We start from the raw sequence: 21322 nt of genomic DNA on the forward strand, positions 1-21322 counted from the left end.
TGATATGTGCAACATGTGCGGCCGAACAGGGCGGCAGTCTGCAGGGGGCGGCATTTAATTTCCTTATTTATTTTTTTTAGCATCAACCAATACATAAACAAAACATAGAAATTGCATGTTCTTAAAAATAATAGTGATGATAATAATAATATTTCTGTAATAAAAGCACAACAAATGTAACCCATATCAACTACTCCCTGTCACATGACCCACGTCAGCTGATGTGAGGTCCCTCTCCTGATTGGCTCCTTCCACATCGCGGCAACCATGAAAGCTGCTCCTGCCGTGGCTGTTGTTGCTTGTAGAACGGCGTTGGAAAACAAAGCGTTTTTCTCCCCTCAATTCATTTATACCCTCATTTTACCTCAGCGGTAAGTGGGGGGGTGGGGGGGGCGTCACAGGGGGATCTCGCACAGGGCGCCATTTAGGCCAGCTCCGCCTCTGCCTGTCGGGGACGTAACACACGGAAACACAGTGTTGTCCAACCCATGTTGTGAGTCGGACGATGCTGCTGGGGTGACTGGTTTTGTTCTATCTTCATCCAGAGACAACAGCTGCTCCTGTCTGACAGCTGGCTGCAGAGACCATGAACACAGTTTGATACAATCTGAGACATCCTTCAAAGTTTGTTTCTCTACTAAAAAATGATTATAATATAAGTGACAGTGTGACCTTGAAGACTTGTTGCATTTCTCTTAGAGCTTGAAGGTTGTCTCGTAATCATTCAAAGCCGTATCACCTACACTGTTTAAAAATAACTGTTGCTTAGTAATGTGATGTAACCGGATGAAATGCATTGATGCTTTTAATTTTACTACCTGTGATGCCAGACAGTGGTGAGAAATGGATGCCTGGATGTGTTTTAACATTTGGGAGCCAACTACTTGTAGTTGTGTGCTGCCTCACCCTGAGGATGTCATTAGGAGGAGTGCTTTGTATCTTTCCAAATAGATGATGAGAATGTGAATTTGTTCTGCCCCACTTCCCCTTGTCTAACCGCCTGGGACCACCAGGCAGTAAGGAAAGCTCCTCTTCGATGGATGATGCGTTATACAACACGATAACTGCCTTAAACAGACCTCAGCTGGGTTTCCTGACCACAAAGGTCTCTCCTCCACTTAAGGATGAAAGCTTAAGGGGTTTAATGGTGCATTTACATCTGTACCCTACAAACATTTTCTGAAAAATATCCTTCAGGCTATGTGATTTTGTAAGAATTTCTGGGTTTAAATCCTGGACGAGACCCCAATTTGTTACAGCTTGGCACAAAAATTATTTTTTATAAAAAATGGAGAACATGATAGGAACCACTTGAATGTGTTTAATCCAATATATCCAATCCAATCCAATTTTATTTATAAAGCGCATTCACAAGGCATTACAACCAAACAAGGCGCTGTACACTAAAAATGTTGGTTAATTAAACCGGCTTTATACAAACATGTCGAACACAGATAAAATATAAAAAGGAAATACAACAAAATTCCCAAAAATAACAGCTAAAAATCAATAAGACACAGGGTGAATAAAAATTAGAAAAAACATTTTAAAAAGAACCTCAATAGTACGGAAGTCGATAATTGTGGAGTCCATTTTTAAACAGTGCAGATATAAGTGAGGTCCATAATTATGTTGTATAAGCTAGGTTGAAGTAGTGAGTTTTCAGGCGTGATTTAAAAATGCTAGCTGTTGGTGCTTGCCTCACTCAATATAATTAAAGAGCAAGTCAACCTCTACCAGAGTCTTACTCCACTCCAACTTCCTGTTTGAAAAATGCAGTAAATACAGTTGCCTGGAAGATTGAGAGGGTGGAGCTGCTAACAAATACAGACACAGGCTCACAATGACATTGTGACATCATGATGTACCGGCTAACATCATAGTGTACCTCTTAGCCAATAGCGATGGCAGATTTTAAATCAAATGCAGTGCAGAGTTTTTTTTTCATGAAAAGGGCTCAACATTGACAGTTTTAGGCAGTATATTTAAATTCGAACTAATATGCACTAAAGTGCCAAATTATTGACTGCATGTGTCTACAGCACAATTACACACACATTTATATAGTTTATCAACAAAAAATAAAAGTTGATTTGGGGGTGACTTGCTCTTTAAGTTAAAGATGGCAACATAAACATAACATCTGGCTTTGGCTATAATGTGAGGTGGTACTGGTTAGCTGCCTCCAGTTTGTAATTCCCACCAACCAGTGAGTCTAAAACAGCCCATCTACACAGACACACACATCAACCCAGGGAATAGGCCTGGGGTGATATTGGTCATTTAATTCAATACTGAACAAATATTTAAGCTCTAAATCAACAGAATCGTTTATATTATTTTAATTTTTAAAGGTTTTCAGCTTTAGAAGACGTGAAACCTCTGATGTTATGCTGAGAAATCTGGCCTAAGATGGTTTTCCCATTATTATTGCAGTAAGTTTATATATAGCTGCAAAAGGAATAACACATTAAAGGTTTCTGTTCAATTTAATTAACTTTTTAAAGCTGTCTTCATAAATTGTTTATTTTTTCCCATAAATTATTTTTAACTAATCAATATTTATGCGACACTTAAATGAACTGGGTTATTTATTGAATAATTCACTGGATTATTTTGATTTATAATTGCTAGAGATAAAAAGTACGTTGTTTTCTCATCTTGATGAAACGTTTCACTTTACTAGGATGTAATGAAACATGTGGCCACTAGTTGGCAGTATTGGCCTTTTTAAAATGTTCTCAGATTGAACAAGTTAGACTTGTTGGTGACCTGTAAAACTTGATTCTTAACAGAAAAACGAGTCACAAATCTTTCCTTTCAAATGATTTGAATCACTAATATTAGTCGAAAAATCTGTTTATTTAATATTTTTGCAATTTTAGTGGTTTTATTTACTGGTTTGCAAACTTTGCATATATAATGTGTTACACTTGATTCTGTTTGTTTTCCCTATAATTTGTGTGTTTGTGTGCGTGTTTGAGTGCGTGAGGAGAGGGGGCAGGTACCCGAGTGCGAGCCACTCCTCCTGCGGGCTCCGGTGCGCCCCTGTTCCAATGGAAACAGGTGGGATTCCCGGACCTCCTCCAATCAGACCCTGCTCCGTTCGGACGGGGGGTTGGCGCTTCGGGACCGGAGGCAGGACGCGACCAACTTCCACACGGAGCACAGGAAAGTCAGGAAAACTCGCCAGCTCCAGCGTGACGTGCGTCCCTCCAGGCTTTTACCGGAGCGCCGCTGAAGTTGGACCCGCCGCCGCTTGGCTGCTGCTGTGGAGGCGGCGTGAGGAGCGTTGCTACGCGGGAACGCTCCGCTGCTATGGAGAGCACCTTCTGACCGGACCTGGATTTACCGAGCTGCTGCTGGCTTCTCTCGGTGCGTGGATGTAATAAAACTCGCGGGAAATGCCTGGGAAAACCAAGTACAACCTCGTCGATGACGGGCACGATCTGAGGATCCCGTTGCACAACGAGGAAGCTTTCCAGCATGGGATCAACTTCGAGGCGAAGGTGAGTCTGGAATCCGGCTGCTGAGTCCAACTCCGTGTGAATGTTTATTATCGGGTGTTGGTGTAGAGAAGTGTACGCGCTCCTCTCAGAAACGGAAACAACGACTTTGTTCCGAACCCGCTCCTAAACTCCGTCTGTTGTTTTTTTTTTAACTCACCTTTTGTCTACCTGTCACGTTTTAGTACATCGGCAGTCTGGACGTGGCGCGGCCGAGCAGCCGGGTGGAGATCGTGGCTGCCATGAGACGGATCCGGGTGAGTAGAAACCCCGAGAGGAGGCTTTTTATGGTTTTATGGCTCTTCATCGGTGACTCGTGTGGGTTATGCCCGATTAGCACCGATCCAAGGCGGGTTTTAACGCTTTTATTACCACTTTATTGAGTATTCCGGGGGACAAAGTCACCAAAGATGAGGCTGGACATGGTTCTGTGTTCGTGCTAGTATTTTGTCAGAGACGCACCAGTTCCGTTTTTGAGGACCGATACCGATTTCCAGTCCATTAGCATCTCCGGTGTGCCAACACCAATTTACTTCTATTAATTATAATCAGAAACCCAGTTTTACTAATTTTTCTTCCATTTCGGATTAATTGTATTTAATTTCTGGGACCAAAAGCGTTCATGCCATGTAAGCCATGTCAATGACCATGACAGTGGTGCATTCACTGACCAAATAAAAAGAAGGATGGAAAGTCAGATATCTCAAACAGATGCCAGTATTTCTATAAATGTTAGTCAAACAAGTGTAAGGGTGTTTTCTTTTGTGCTGGAAAATCATCAGAATATCTGTTCATTTGAGTCTGGAAAAGTCTGGAATCTTGAAAGCGGAAACGTGCGGGAACCCCGTGGATGTGTGCGCTGTCTCGTGCTTTTCTTTGCCTGGCAGGAGCTCTGCTCTCCCATGTGCTCCATCATTTTTCTGAACGTTTCCTTTGAAGCTGTGCACCGATGTGTGGACCCCCCCCCCACCACCACCACCACACACACACACACACACACACACGCACCTACTTTCAGTCCAGCTATGATTTACAACTTTTCAAATTCCAGAAAGTAGATTTAATCCTAACGAGTGCCACTTTGGCTGCACCGTTTGGTTTCTGAAGCACGCTGGTGCAGGCGGCGTCGTGTCTGAGGATTACAGTCGACAGACTTGTTTGTTGTGATCGCATGACGATTATTTTAAAAAGCAAGTCAGCTTGTCTCTGAGTAAATGGATCTATGCAGAATCTTCTAACGTGTTTGTTTGCTGTCTGTGCATCCACGTTAAAGCTTGGCTCCCGCTCACCAGTGGCGGTGGCGTAGCACAGCTGAGAAAAACACCCTGATTGCCCTTTTAAAGAAGTGACCTGCTGCTATAAATTGGACCCCCAAGCATGCGGCCGTAGCGGCAGTTTTTCGCTCTTCCTTCTTCCATCTCAGGAACGTTGCTAAGCTGAGTCCCATTCTGTCCCGCTCTGAACTTGAGACAGTTCTCCACACCTTCATCTCCTCACGCTTAGACTACTGTAACTCTCCTTTCACGTGTCTGAGCAGAACCTCCCTGAACCGTCTACAGGTGGTTCAGAAGGCCTGTGCTCGGCTTCTGACCAAGTCCTCCAAACACACCCACATCACCCCGCTTCTCCTCCAGCTTCACTGGCTGCCAGTCAACTTCAGGGTTCATTTCAAGATCCTGGTTCTGGTCTATAGGGCCTTACATGGACAAGCACCATCTTACATTGGTGATCTTCTTAGTCCCTACACCCCCAGCAGGTCCCTGAGGTCCAGTGATCAAAGCCTACTGGTTGTGCAGCACCAGGCTAAAGGTCAAAGGTGACAGATCATCTGCTGCTGTGGCCCCCAGACTCTGGACCTCTCTCCCCCTGAGCCTGAGATCAGTGGACTCAGTGGTCTCCTTTAAAAAGCAGCTGAAGACTCACTTGTTCAAGCTGGCTTTTGTATGACCTTCTTCACCCCTCTCTCTTTATTCTGCTCTCCCCACCTATTCCACCTTCCTCAGGATCCACTGATTTCCCTCTTTCCTGTTCACTCTCTCTCTTTCTTAACATTATTTTTTATCACAATTGTCTATTTTTTGCTCATTTTAAATATATTTTTAATAATTTTCTAAATTCTTTTTTATATTTTTACATTTTTTGTATTTGTGAAGCGCCTCGTGATTTTTATCTGGAGAGGCGTTATAGAAAAGATATTTTCTTCTTCTTTTTGTTGGGTTTTGGTTCCAGAGTTCGCCATATCTTATATAAAATGGCAGGAATGTTCATGGTTTAGTGCGTTTAACCCAGAAGAAGTCCACTAAAGCATTTACTGTGAGTACAGTTCCGATTGTATCATGTTTAAAAAATGATGTTTACCTCTCCGCGTTACGTAAAACACAGATGATGAGATAGCAGGGGTGCAGCATAACTTAAAGGGCTTTTCAAGTCATCTGTTGAAATTTCAGTATTTTTTAATATTATAGGGTTAGAAAAATTTGCTATGTGACTTTTTTCCTCACATATTTCAGCCCTACTAACAACAGGTTTTCTGCACATATGCACACATGTACATGTACATATGTGCATTAGGGTTGTCATGGTGTGAAAATTTAACCTCACGGTTGTTGTGACCAAAATTACCACGGTTTTCAGTATTATCGCGGTATTTTTTTTAAACGTGTTACACAAAGTATTTTTTGTTCTTTAGGCTGTGGAAAGGCTGTGATGAAGAGCTTTTTGAACTGATGAGGTTACTCCAGCGGACCGCTGCGGGCTTTTATTTTGGCGCGGCTGCAGAAAGCTGCTGATGCGGAGGCTTCTAAGGTCTCTCCTCTGCACCAACACTAATATAAAGATGCATCAAAACAGTGACGGGAAGAAACGAACACAAGTTCTGTGCTTTTCTTACCTTTTGTACGTGGCTTCAGTCTTTTGAAATTCTAGGTGCAGAAACGAGGTTCGTGGTTCAGCCTTGCAGAATTTTTCTGTGGCTGAAGCTTAAAAGTAAAGGAAAATATTAACCCTGATGCCTTCTCTGAAATGCTGTGTTCAGGGTCACCCAAGTTGCCTCGTCATGGTGAAAAACGTCAGAAAGTTACCCAATAGGCGTTTAAACCTTCATTTAAAGAACAGCCAAACCGCCTTTCTTCTCTCATCTGCAGCCTTTTGGCTGACGGACAGCTAAATGGGATGTTGCTGCTTGGAGAACAGCTCATCTAAGACTGAGTAAAGTGATGCCGTTGTTCACCAGTTTTCTCTGATTTTAGTAAAATCCCAGAGAGAGGAGAAGATTCCTTGACTTTGTCTCAAACTGTCAAACCCACTTTGGTGCGTCTTAGCCAGCGTGGTTTATTCACGCTTTCATTTCCTTGCGTTAAAATGTTCGTAACCATTATCAAATGTCTCTTTTAGGGCCGGGCAATAAAACGAATATTTATTGTTATCGAAATTTCTGAGTCTTATCGAGATAAATTTCCAAATGTCAATAAAATTCATAATAAAGAAATGAAAGGTGTGTGTAGGTTGGCAACGTTCACGTCCCACTTTTAGTCACGGAAATACGTGACTCAACGTAAAATGTGCCACAGCCCCATCTAGTGGACAACTTTTGTTTCTGCACATACCTGAAGTTATCGTCCATTTATTGTTATCGAGGTTAAATCCTCAATATATCGTGATATTGATTTTAGGCCATATCGCCCAGCCCTGTCTCTTTACAGTTTTACTAATAAATCATTTAAAACGTCTTCATTAATTTCTCGAGCAAACAAAAGCATGAAAACATTCAGCTTAAATAAAACACGACGGTGGGCGCCACAGGGAAACAAAGACGAGGCTTCTTTTTAACTCTTTAACCGTATTTAATACTAGGGATGTCCCGTTCTAATACAGGGTGTCCGCGGGTCCTTAAAAAGTCTTAAATTAGCTTTTCCAAATTTAAGGCCTTAAAAATCCTTAAAAATGACAAATAATCCTTAAATACATTTTCCAAAGGTCTTAAATTTTCAAAGACCCAATAAACAAGATTCTTTCATTTCTTTAAAATTTTCGTGACTTTCTAGTTAGTGTTCAGCATTTTTTGTGTATGATGTTGGCGTAAGCGGAACCGTACACATTCAGCTGTGAAAGGGGGCTATTTTTAGATGAGCACATTAGCTGGTTAAACTAGTGGGAAGTGCTAGTTTAATGGTAACTGGATGGCTAATCCCACGTTTGCGACGTGGTTCGCACCGGTTCCAGGCAATAGCTGGAAATTAAAGCTTTAATTTTAAAAATAGCTTAAATTTGGTCTAAGTGGCCTTAAAAAAGGTCTTAAAAAGTCTTAAATTTGGCACCCTTAAACCTACAGATACCCTGTAATATCGATATCGGAAGTAATCTGATATCGGCCCAAAAACAGTATCGGATTATATCAGACGGCATCAAAAATCTCTGATATAAGCAGTCCATTAAGGTTCACACTTTTGCAACCAATGGTTAAAAAAAATGTGGAATATTTTAATACTTACTGTTATTGGTTCTTGTTCTCCGTGAGTAAAATCACATGATCAAGCCTTTCATACATTCCACACTACGAAATAGGTTCAAGTATGTATGATTTGTGCTGACATCGTATCGGATTGATATCGGTATTGGTCAATAGTGAAGGCTGCAATGTCGGTATCGTATCAGAAGTGAAAAAGGTGTATCGGGACATCCCTGTTTAATACGAGTCGTTTATACGTCACGCTACCCAACTACAATTACAAAATTAAACAGTCATATGTCTCCATAAAAACATCTGTGTTTACGAATCAGTCACATGCACTAACTATCACCATCATCATTTATTGGACTGACGACTGGCGGCGGGAAAGATTATACGAACTGTTTCCTCTGACACATGTTGGCTCGCGTCGGACAAAAGCAGCTGTTGAGGCGATAAACATAAAAGGTCTTTGCCTAAAATGTTGCCGTTGAGTTTTAGTTTTCATAAAGTGGCTCGTGAACCACCGGGCAGGTTTGAATAGGACTCTCCAAGGATAAACAGCGGATTGATTTATAGAGCCAGATCCATTAAAGATGGCCGACCCGGCTGGTCAACCTGGAGAAACACCAGACAAGTCTTTAACTCGGTCAGTTTTACTGATGGTGAGCTGTAACTTAACTAGCTGAGAGTCATTCACAACACAGACTCTTGAGTTCATGATGTTAGTTTCAGGATTTTACACAAAAACCCATAAAACCATACATTTTCAGTGTAAAACGACCTTCATTTAGAAATCTGTCGTGAAAGATGGCCGCGCGCCAGGACGTGTTGTGAGACGAGTCACCTGGTGCGGAAGCTGTATCTTGTCTAACACTCCTATCCAAGGCATAAACTCTGAGTTTGTTCTCTGGGATGAAACTTCATGAAACCACCAGTGACTAGTCATTTACCGATACACCCGGGTCAGCACCTGGGTCGGCCTTGACGAAAGGTTTTCTAGTGGGAGGCGACTCGTGGTGGCAGATTTCTATCAGCCTCCGCTTCTGCAGAGTCACAAGTATGCAGGCAGCCTGGCAGCATGGTGACTTGTGTTGTTCGCTGTGTGCATGAGTCACCTGTGAGCCGGTTGCTGATAATGAACAAGTGACACGTTGCTGATAATGAACAAGTGACACGGCGAAACAGGAAGCAGCCGCGGGTCTGATGCACTTCTGAATGCAGCTCTGGGTGTGAGCTGAAATCTGTCCTGAAGTACACAAAGGTCTTCATGAATTAAATGTGTTGATATCATAATCTGTCTAAGAGCAGGAGCAGCTTAACTGTTAAACTAAGAGGAGCCCTGCTCGGGTGAATTAACGGGATTATTTTCTCATTAATCTGTTTCTGCTGGGTTAAGTGGATGGAGCAGCGTGGGGTGAGAAGATTAGATGAGTCTGAGGATTCGTGTCGGGAGCCTCATGAAGCTCAGTGCTCTTGTTCAGCTTGGACAAAAGAGAGAAACAGAGATTTGTTGTGTCACTGATAAAAGACTTCAGTGGGAGTTACACGACTTTATCTGAGCTTTGGCTTCATTGGGAGCACAGAAGTGCGTTTGGTGTGACTGAACAAAGCACACAAAGCAATTAATTCACTACGATGTCTGAAATGTACAGGCACGTTTAAAAAGTTTAACTGAAATCAGGTTTCAGTGCACCGTCTGCTCTCTTGAATCCACGTTACCCTTCCACAGTCGCCGCTGCTGGCCCGCTCCTTTGGGGCTTTGAAAGTCCTTCAGTCTTTCACTAGGGATGTCCCGTTCTGATATCGATATCGGAAGTAATTCGATATCGGCCCAAAAACAGTGTATCGGATTATATCGGACAGCTTCAAAAATCTCCGATTATTTCTATACATGTTTTGGCTGTCAAACTTCCATAATGTCCCTTTCAGTTTGTATTTATCGCAAGTAATATCGTCATCGCAATCATTATTGAATATTGTAGGTTTTCCTTATATCGTGCAGCCCTGTCTAAAACTGATTAAAGTATTTTATTCCAGTGAGGAACTTGCAGTAGAACCAGCGTTTGCTGGAACGTCTACCAGCTCGGATCTTAGCAGGAACCGGGCTAAACTCAGTTTATTAAGAGCTTGGCAAACGGTGCTGCTGTTCTCGCTCCATGCCAGGGTTCAATCGTCTCTCACCACAGCAACAGCAGAGCAGCAGCTCTGGGTTTTACCACATGGGAGTCACAAACCAGATCCAGTCATTCTCTGAGGAGTTGCACTGTGGTGTCAGGTCAGGAAAAACAAGCTTGTGGGTTTCTCACTCTGACACTGTTTACGCGGGTCCTCTTCCGAAGCATTTACTTAATCAGACTGTCAGACGTGACACATCTTCTGGGTGAGGGGCAGAAAACCTGCTCCGCTTGGAACAGAATGTCTTGCCTCTCGGTTTGGGAGATTTTCTGTAAAATGGTATATCTTCATCACAGGAACCAGCTATGAGGCATTAGTTCTTGTAAAAAGGAACCCAGACTCTCAACAGCCGCAAACTCACTGATGCGCCTGCAGCCTCTCAGAGTTCCTGCTGCTCTAAACACTAAAATAATTATTTCATTTTCTGTTCCTCACTTCTGATTACCTTCAGTGGTGTCTGTTTGTTGCAACCACCAGGTACAAAAACTAACTTGTTTTTATTCAACTATTTTTCTGTCCTGCCTGTTTATTATCTTCCTGCATCTCCTCTCAATCCTAAAGAGAAACTGCTACCTGGTTCATATATATCCACCTCATGAGTTACCTTTGAACTGCAGTTCTAAAAGATCTACTGACCGCAAAAACAGCCGAGTGCTCGCCGGTGAGGTGCGTCACCGGAGGACAAAACAGGTGATGCGCTCCATTCCACAGCAGCGAAAAGCATCAGGCACAAAATAAAAGACAGAAAACATAAAAGGAAATGAGCCGACATGAACGATCACGTGTTAAATTTGTTTTTGAGGTGGTGACACCTGATTTGATAATGTTACTGCGGCCGTGCTCAGGACGCAGATGTCTGGAGCGCGTCAACGATCAGAGCTTTGCATGCGCAAGCTGGTTAAAATTAGGATGGGGGTGAGGGGAAGGTTCAATTGGAAGAGGGTAAAGGTCACAATTCGGTCAAATGTTCGTTTTACCGCTGGCGTCAGTACCGTCGCTCTGGCGCAGCGCGTCACCTGCTGTCTTTTCCGAGGACTGCATCTTGTCGGTCATTATCATGTGACAGCGACTAGTCTATGAAAGGCATAAAAAGGCACGACAGAGCAGTGAAGCCGACTAGTCGGCTAGTTCATACAACCCCTATTTAGGGGTAGAGGCTACAGTCATCAGTCTGGTTGCCATGTGGCTCCACCGATCACCACGGTCGTTGTTTCTCTCCATCCAAACTGGGAGATTACTTCATCCTGCTTTTCTCTTTTTGTTCAAAAGCTCTATTTTATTTTACTGTTGAGGGCTCTGTTTCACCTAAAGGTCAAAGTTGAAAGGTGAAAGAGTGAGCGAATAATGACCCATTCACGCTTCATTAGCTCTTTTTTCTTTCCGGCTACTTCAGCCGTGAACGAGACCGAATGAGTGAGTGGACTCCGGCTCTTTCTGTAAATCACAGAAATGTCTCACTCAGCCGCTCTAAGTGTCACATTTATCTACACAGTTTTTAGTTGATGTGGTTTCAGAAGCCGTGTGCTAAACTTTGTGTAAGTGGCTAATCTTTAACTTCCTTTATCGAGCAGCTTATTGTAAATGCTCCAACGACTGCTGAGACGCGTCACAACGCCTGACAGATGGAGCCTTTCAGACTTTAATGCACACTTTCACTCTTTTTCTGATGTGACTAAAAGCTCAAATAGGCAAGTCTGGTGAAAAATGTTCAGTAGCCGAATTGTAATTTATTTAGTTGACTGCTGCAGGATTAAAATTTAAGAATTGGCCAGCGGAGGAAGATGTAATGAGCTTTTTAAAAGTGGAATGCACTTTTTTGGTTTGGTGTATTTTTGTCCTCGCCTCATGAATCACATCAAACAAGGTTTGAAATCTTCTCATATGTTTTCATCTACTTACATAACACTGATTATAACAGGTCAGTCTGAGTGTTTCATGCAGGCTGAACATGAAAATAGTCTCCTACACTTATCTCCTGCATTAGCTTCTGATAGAAAACAGACGGTGAAACTCTAGGGTTAGAAAAGCCTGACAGATCTACGTCACACTGTCACTTAACTCATTTACTGCCATTGAAGATTAAAGTCGTCATTTGCATTTTTTACTGTGTGGGCGTCGGACGAGCCCCCGCACCGCACTCGGCCGGCTAGGGGGTGGGAGGCTGCGGGCAGGCCTGAGGACTTGCCGCTGATATCTCCCGGGGCTCTGCCGGCTGCTGGTTGTGGCCCCCCGGGGCGATCCTCTGTGCCTCTCGAGGGGGGCGGGGGCCTTTCTGGTTGCGGGCTCCTTGGGGTTCCTGTGTTCTGGGGCAGCGCCTGGATCTCTGGGACTTGGAGCTCCCCCCCGTCTCCTACGCGTCTTTGGGGGGCAGATCTGTGGTCCCTCACACTCTCTATTGGACGCTCCTATAGATAAACCTTACATAAACAAGCGCGTGTACACACACAGGTGCTCACATGGTGCTCTCATAAGTATGGGCTTGGGCACGTTCAACACATGTCTTAAGACTATGGTGGGCACTCAATGCACTGTGGTATATTATCGTGTGACTGTTTAGTTAAACAATGATTGATTATATATTTCTTCATCAAGTTGACGCATTGATAGCTTGATTTTGTTATATTGGTGTTGTGTCCCATTTTTTTGTTATGTTTTGCTTTTTTCTCGTCTCATTTTGCAGGTCTAGAAGCAGACTCTTGTTCATTATTGTTTATTTTTGTTGAATCCCCCCCCCACCTAACCCCCTCTCTCCCCACCTTTTCTCTTTTCCTTTCTCTTTCACCTCTGTCTCCGTGTCTGGTCGAAATTACAAAGCATTCAAAAACAATAACAATAAAGTTTTAAATATCAGGTGCGACATTAAAAGCAGACTCTTTGATGCTCCACCTGAGACATTAAAAGCAGATGCTCTGATGCTCCACCTGAGAGTAAAACTGTAAGGCTTGTTACCAGCATTCAGACATCAATTCTGCTTGCTTCACAGCCAGACAGGACACGTTAAAAAAAAAAAAAAAAAAAAAAAAAAAAAAAAATAGAAAACAGACGGTGAAAGTCTAGGATTAGAAAATCCCGACAAATCTATGTCACCCTCTCACTTAACATTCATGGACTCACCCATCCTGACTCGCGACGGTGTAGCAATTAAAACATATTAATTATGATATCCATATGAATATGAAATATCAATCTGGTTGATCTTTGAATGTTTAATCAGAAGATTCTAGGGTTCTTTGCTTCTTTAGTGACCATAAACACACTTCGTATTAATCCAGAGTCAGTATATAGTTTATAAAATGAATTTAATTATTTTTCCCAAACTAACGATTAGGGTTGTCACGGTAACCGGTGTAGCGGTAAACCCCGGTAAAAAAGTTGACAATAATAATAACCGTCTTGTTTTTAAAACTATATTATCTCGGTGGATTACCGTGGCTGTGGTGTAGGCGCGGTGACCCTTACCAGCCACCGTATCATCTGCTGAAGTTGCCGGCAGCACATGCGCACTTTGTTGTTTACAACCAAAACTTTCTTGAAGCTAAAGCTGAAATAATGGCCAAAGGAGGAGACGGCAGCACTCAGGACATTTTTTATCCCTCAAACAAAACAAAGTGGGAAGTACGGGCATATTTTGGATATTTGAAGAATGCCGAGGGACAGTTGATAGAAGACGGCTATCCTGTTTGCAGCACGTGCAGAAAAAGTGTCTGAAAGGCAGCAACGCTTCAAATCTCATGACACATCTGCGTGACCATCACCCACAACTCTACAGTCAACGCAAGGCAAGCTAACGTTAGCGCTTTAGCTAAAATGCGTGATCCGTGTATTTGGGTGGAGGGAGAATGCAATGAGTCTCTATATAAAGCAGCCGCAGCTCCGCTACCTGCATATAAACCGTGTCGCGGACACCGCCATGTTGAAATGACGCTATGCATTACGGGGCTCCCAGGGGCAGATGAGTTGGTCTCTCTCCGAGAATAATTATGAATTTAACAACGATTACTGCCTGATGACATTTTCCCACATCTGCAAAGCTCACTGGAAGGACACAAACCGAGGACAATATTTTCCTGATATAGGGTTTATTACTCAAGTAAGAGTAAAAAAGTATCTGATTAGAAGGCTACTTGAGTACTGAGTATCATCTGATCTAATATATTTAAATGATGACATCAAACAGACAAAAAATAAGAAGTTATGGGCAAATATTGGTATTTTAAAGACTAAAGGGAAAAAATGTAAACAAATAAACAACATAATTACAAAATAGCAAATTTTAGGCAAAATTTAGACACAAACTGAGGACAATATTTTCCTGATATACAGGGTTTATTTAGTTGTCTGAAAATGTAACACGTTTAAAAAAATACCGCGATAATACGGAAAACCGTGATAATTTTGGTCACAATAACCGTGAGGTTAAATTTTCACACCATGACGACCCTACTGATGATACATGACACGATATGAATAAAGAGATGTGATGTGGTGGATGGGAGGTGTTGTGATGGAAGCTAGATGATGAGAAACTGTGAAATCTGGGTGTAAAAGAATTTGTTTGTTATAAACTAAAGTTGTTTATTAAAAACAGCGTCAGACGCAATCTGTCGTGCCATGTCTAAGCACCCTTGGTGTGGAGGTTCTCGTTCGATCCGGGGGGTCGATGGTCACTGCTGGTGGAGTGAACTCTGATGCCAGGAACCTGTAGATAGTTCCGATAGGACCCGTCCAGTCTGAGACCCTCAAGATGAAGGCAGGAAGCTGGAATGCTCATTTTCGTCTAAGGTTGATGTTTGCTTGGCCCTTAGAAGAGCCGGTTGTCTGGTATCAGCCGCAGCGTTGCAGAGAGACTTTGACAGGATTTCAAAGGAGAAGATGGTTTCAAAAAGGCTTCTTTCCCGAATTGGCCGGTTCAAGGGTCGGCGAGAAGCTGAATTACTCGGGAAGTAAGTCTTGTTTTATTGAACTACTTTATGATTTCTGGCCAAGTTTGGCCAATCAGAATTTGACACGTTTCTGAGTATTTACCAACATCCCTCAGAAAGCCACGCCCTCTTCAGATACAAAATTCTTAACATTAAAATGTATCTTATTGTAATATGCAGGGTTTCCCCCAGCGCTTTATAAGCCTGGCCACCCGCCAGGCTAAGCGTCATGCCCCTCCCCCCCTCCCCGACCCTACCGTGTCCGCTGACACGAACGGCGCAGCAAAACTAGAGCCCTCCATCAGCTGATGCTGGTGAGAAACGGCGGCGGAATGTGTGCAACATTGCAGAGCAAACCATCAGTGGTAGAGCGGCTAGAGCCACGCTGTTTGTAGCCAATCAGAGGCAAGATGTCCAAATGTCAGGAAGCAAGACTCCAAATCCCGCCGTCTGAAGCTCAGCTCTGATGTGGCTCACTTCTAGTTTATGTTTATATTTATTTATTTGGCAGACGCTTTTATCCAAAGCGACGTACAATTTATAACCTATAGGGCATGTTGTGATCTGTGGGGCAAACCGGAGTACCTGGAGGAAACCCACGCATGCATGGGGAGAACACGCAGAAAGGCCACAGCCGAGTTTCGAACCTGCAACCTTCGTGCTGCGAGGCAACAGTGCTAACAACTGTGCCACCATGCATCCAACATCCCTGACAGTTCCTGAAACAGGCGCACCGGAGCTTTTTTTCCCTCAGAGTACGACTTAAAAGGCATTGATTCCTAATAGAGGCCACTGCAAATGGTTAAACAAGTGTTCCGCACCTTAACTTGAAATAAAACAACCAAACATAAGACAACAAACACAAACTTTAAGTTGAAGTTTCAGCAAAACAAGCGCCCTCTTGTGGCTGGCTGCAGAAGTGATTTTAACCCTTAGTGTTGATGAATGGGACGTTTCTGAACTAAAACCATTAAAACAGCCCTTCTGGGATCATCCTGCTGGTTCATGTCGGTTTCACCTCACAGCTGCATGATCATATATGCATATTTAGTTCTGGTCTAATTAAACCCCGCATGTTTCCTAGTTTGGGTTCTTTCCGTGTTCTTTATCGGGAGAGTTTTCCAGCTATGTCCACTCTCACTTATCATTTAACTGTTTAACCCACTTCAAACTGCAAAAAGTGTTCCTGTTAGTCGTTGATCAGGATAATCAGCTGGATTGTCGTGATCCTTCAACTCTGCCCAGACGTCTCCAGCTCTGTTTTCTGTTTGAACTTGTTACAAAATGAAACTAATTTCGTTTTCGGAGCGGAGCATCCTTCCTGTGGTCGCCTCCCACCTGAAGCTCCAGACTACTCATTACGCATCAATAAAATTCCTTCTCTGACTCTTTGTTCTCCCTTTCTTTATCCTCGCTTTAATCTGTTCTCAGAACTCCTCTCCGGCTGCTCTCCTCTTCCTCCTCGATTGCAGTCCAACCTTTCCTCACCGCGTCTCCACACCTCTTCGTTTCATCCATCTCTTCCTTGCAGGCCCTTTTCCGCGGAACAATCTTTTAAGCCTGTCACTGCCGCCCTGCCCTTCATCAGAGGCTGACTAAACTTTGCCTGATTAACGGCGTCTTTTCTCAGAAGTGCGAGCGCCGTGTTCAGTCCCCGCGGTAACCGATGGAGACTCCGACTTAATCCCGTCCCTCGCCTCTCATAATTAACTTCTGCCGTGCCGCCAAAATTTATTTCATTTGACTGAAATTTTATTAAAAATTTCATTCTGTGGATCGTAAATAACCCACTGAGGAAAACATTGAATTCTTTTAGGTTTGCGTGGTTGTGATTTTCAAGGATTTACATCCTGATTTAGTGAAAACAAATGTTTTCAGCGAGGATCATGCGTCTGCGTTTAGCTGCTGCAGGTTTGGACAGGAAGTGAGTTCTGTTTGATGAAGACATCGTCGAGTTTTGAGAAATGTTCACAAAAATCCCCCCTCAGCCTCTAAGCTGGCAGTGACAAACAAGGTAAACAACCCCAAACTGAGTTGTCAGCATCATTTACCGAACTTCCATTTCATCTTTTCCTCCGGTTTTGCTTGTTTTCCTCTCATCCCTCAATTCTGGCAGTCACAACCCATCGCTTCACTTTCTCTGTTTCTGACAAGATGAGTTACTTCCACGCAGATGCCCCCCGTACTCCCTGCAAGTGTTTTTCTTCAAGTCCATTCCTCACCCCCTCCCTCCCTCCGTTCCCCACACACACCCATAAATGTCAGCAGCAAGTGGTAAAGTGGGCCTGTGAGGCGGCGGTGATCTCGTGGAGTTCAGGGAGGATGCTAGAAGCTGAGGTGGTTGCATCTATTTGCAGCATTAACACGAGGAGGTGCTGAGGAGTCAACGCATGGCTTTATGGAGGTGGCTCTAGACGGTGAGGGGAAGTCGGCGCCATGTGCCTCCAGACATCCGAGGTCTGACTGAAGGTTTATTTCAATAAAACTCTGGGAAACGATAAATCAATTTACTCATCACCTTGAAAGGATACATCTTTAAAGGTGTGGAACAGCGAGAAACCCAGTTTTGATGATTATTTCTGATTCTAATGGGTCACTGTGAGTTTTTCATGCAGGCTGAACATGAAAATAGTCTCCTACACCTATCTCCTGCATTAGCTTCTGATAGAAAATAGACGGTGAAACTCTAGGGTTAGAAAAGCCTGACAGATCTACGTCAAACTGTCACTTAACTCAGTCACTGCCATTGACGATTAAAGTCCTCATTTGCATTTTTTTACTGTGTGGGCGTCGGACGAGCCCCCACACCGTGAGAACAAACATCTCAGCTCTAAAGCCGATCTTCATCCGCATACGTCACACGTCATGTGATCAGGAAGCAGAACATCCATGTGTTAGGAGATCGTTTTGGGCCGCTGCTGTAAAAAAAGTGAGGCGCGAACCGGAAAAGCTTCTGCCGATCACAATTCAACAACGGATTATTAAAGAACGGATAACGCTCGAAACACACGGATTCTTCCTGATGTAAGAGGTGAGTCTACGCTTTGTTTTTGGTTGTTTTGGCGTCGACATCATCCTAGCGCGCAACGCTCTGTCACTCTAAAAAACAGTAAAAACGGTGAGAAACGCTGGCAGCGAAGGGCTTTACCGATCAAGAAATGGCTGGCAATGAATGAGTTAACAGTCATGGACTCATCCATCTGGACTCACGACAGGGAAGGCTGTTGGTTTAGCGTCCAGGAAACAGCAGAAAATGTCTCTGCTAGTAGAAGCTAACCATTAGCATTTGCAACTCCATCACAGAGCAGAACTCCTCCAGGCTAGTGTTATTTGTGGAGATGAAACATCAAAGTGGCAGAGCAAACAGAGTCAGGGGTAGAGTCGTGTTGCTGTTAGCCAATCAGAGGAGAGATGTCCACATATCAGGAAGTAAAGGTTGGTTTATGCTTGACGCATCCGCACGGCTCCGCGCGGAAAAGTTGCGTCATTTTAACAACCACGCGCCTCCGCACGGCCCAGAATTTCCGCAACGCGCACCTCGGAAAATTTCTAACCACGCGGACGGACGGACGCGGAAAAACATGGGGGACCGGCAAGAACTAGTATGGCAGAGGTTCGTAAATACAGACATTTGTATGATTTAGCTCTCAGAGATCACCGTGATCAACATGTTGTTAATAATTCTTGGAGAGAAATAGCTCGCACTGTCGGAAAAGACGAGAACGCTGTTAAAGATGCTGAAATGCCATGTTGTAATCAGTAATTTCTACTTCTACTATGGTGTAGTGTTGGATGTTTGCCGTAGAGCTCCATGCTGCCCCGTTCAGTTTGGGAGAATATTGGCTCACCGCAGAGACGAGCCGCACGAACCGTAAACGCTGCGAGTTGTGAATCGTGTTCCATCTGCGAGCCGCATCACCAAGCGGAAAGTGAATGTGTCAAGCATAAACCAAGCTTAAGAGCCCACATTCTGCCATGTTGAGGCGTTTCTGGGATGTTTATACGAGGCATTCATTCCTACAAGAGACCACTGTAAATGTAATAATCAGACACCTTTAGGACATCTCTTTAGCATTAGCGAACAGTTACAGATGGAAGCTTTTGTTACATGGGCTCATTACCGTAAAAAAGTTTCCTTCACATCATATTAGTACCTTCACATGACAACAAGGATCGTTATGTCACCCAGTGGTTTTTACTCCTAAAGGATCGAAACAAAGACTAAAACTAGAAGAGTTTGTGAAGGTAGCTAGGTAGTCCGGAGGAACAGGAAGTGGAAGTGACATCGCCCAACTGGATTGTCTGGGATCTTTATTGTTTTTTCACTTCGGTTAAATCCCATCCGATTGAGACGAGACGTGAGCTTTTAAACAAATGTTCAAATATGATGTAGTTGATTCATCTGGATGACACAAGTATGGATGTGCGTTAGTATTATGTTTCCATCTAGATGGTATTTTTAGTTTTTTCTCGCTCGCCTCCCCTTTTTTATTAAGCCCTCCCAATCCCAGCAAGGGTGTCTATCGTTGTTGTAATCTCGTCTTTCCTGCATACTCGAGATGGTTTCCGTTGCTCAGCCTTGTTGACTGAACGTACTTGTTTGTTTGTACCGCTCCTAAACCAGAGGAGTCAATGAATACCAGTAGTGTAGCTATATTTGTCCATCCTTCCCTCCAAACCCATTAAAACCTAACCCAAGTCTGTAAATCCCATCTAAAAACATTCACTAAAAACAACCATAAACGCGTAAACTGACACAAACATGGGAATGAAAGCCAGAGGTTTCCTAACGGTGCTTGAAGTTCTTATTCTATCTGATGTTTCTGAGGTTTTGAAAGTGATGGATCAAAGATCAGCTGGTGATTAGGTCAGATCAGAAGTGATTGTCCAGTCTGAGACTGGTGAACGCATCACCACCAGGAAGCAATGGAGATACAGATCTGCATGAGTCGGTCTTCAGTGAGTTCACAGACAATGAAACATGTTAGATCTTCCACGTGACGGTTTTAATCATTTTATTTAGTTTCGTCAAAATGGGTATTGGCGCTCGGAGGCAGAATCGGTTCAACTCTACTGGAAGCATAACTAAAAGGTTGGTTTGTAGAACAATTATTTATTTTTATGAGACAAGAAGTGAAAAAATCATTTTAGTTTGATAGAAAATCTGGCTTTAATCAGTTTAACGAGCTGGGAAATCCTGAAAACTCCTGTTGAAAGTGCTTAAATTTCATTAACGCTGGAGCTAAATAAACAAGAAGTCTCCATCTAGGGATGCAACGATAGTACTTTTTTCCAAACCGATATGATACGATACTTGGATCTGAGTTCTCGTCGATTACCAATACCGATACTTCTACCACACAAAAAAATGCAATGATTTGGAATTCAGATTTTATTTTCTTCTCTGATTTCAACAGGAAAAGACTGTGAGGTTGATAAAAAGTAAAATATATGAACAGAAGTCATCATAAAACTAAAATATTAGGTGAACAGAAATGACAAGTTACAGTGAAGTCACTTTCAAGCAACTGCATTGGTATCGGTTAACTTTTACCGAAACGATACTGGTATTGGTATTGGTATCGGCACAGATACCTATACCAGTATCGTATCTGTGCATCTCTATCTCCGTCCGAGCCTTGCACACCTTCATCGTCGAACCCTAACCAGAGTTTAGTTCCTGAGAAAAATGATTATCTGGAATAACAAGCATCACCCAATAAATCTTCTAAATGTGACTGAACATATTAGTTAGACTGAACTAAAGAAAGACGAGTTCATTCTACATATTTTATTTAAATAACAAATAGAACTTAATTAGTAGAAAAATGTTGAACAACGGTGAATGCGGCTTCAGTTCAGCTTTAATTCAACAGAAATAAGCCTTTTCATGTTGTTTCAAGTTGAATAATTCTTATGGGCTCGACACACGGGAGGCGACATCGCCTCTCCTCCATTCATTTTCAATGAGACATGCGTGACAAAGCGATAATTGCGGGTCTCTCTCCTACTAAGCGAAACGCAAAAAACGTGCGTGAAATGTTGCGCTCGTGCACGTGTCGTGCACGGACGACCCAGCGACGCGATCCCAGAAAGTTGAAACATTTTCAACTTTTCATCGCTGTCGCTCGGACGAGGACCAATCAACGGACGTTTCATTCACTGACCAACGAGCAGACACGATGCTCCGCACATCTCCGAGCAAACATGGAGGAGAAGTTGATTATTATTATGTTTTATAGTAAAATCAGAAGTAAGATTTCACATAA

At 43.1% G+C, this 21322-nt stretch overlaps 1 protein-coding gene across 2 annotated transcripts in view; it reads left to right on the plus strand.

Moving 5' to 3' along the window:
• Positions 1–2944: 2944 nt before the first annotated feature.
• The window catches only part of nos1apa (nitric oxide synthase 1 (neuronal) adaptor protein a), a 204422-nt gene continuing 186044 nt past the window's right edge, over positions 2945–21322 (plus strand). For both annotated transcript variants that reach the window (XM_070554334.1, XM_070554335.1), the window contains exons 1-2: positions 2945–3509; positions 3692–3763. In XM_070554334.1, coding sequence (XP_070410435.1) covers positions 3405–3509; positions 3692–3763 — 177 coding nt within the window. In that variant the 5' untranslated portion in view covers positions 2945–3404. The remainder of the gene's footprint in view (positions 3510–3691; positions 3764–21322) is intronic.

This window comes from Nothobranchius furzeri, chromosome 8, assembly GCF_043380555.1.
Source record: "Nothobranchius furzeri strain GRZ-AD chromosome 8, NfurGRZ-RIMD1, whole genome shotgun sequence".
NCBI lineage: Eukaryota > Metazoa > Chordata > Actinopteri > Cyprinodontiformes > Nothobranchiidae > Nothobranchius > Nothobranchius furzeri.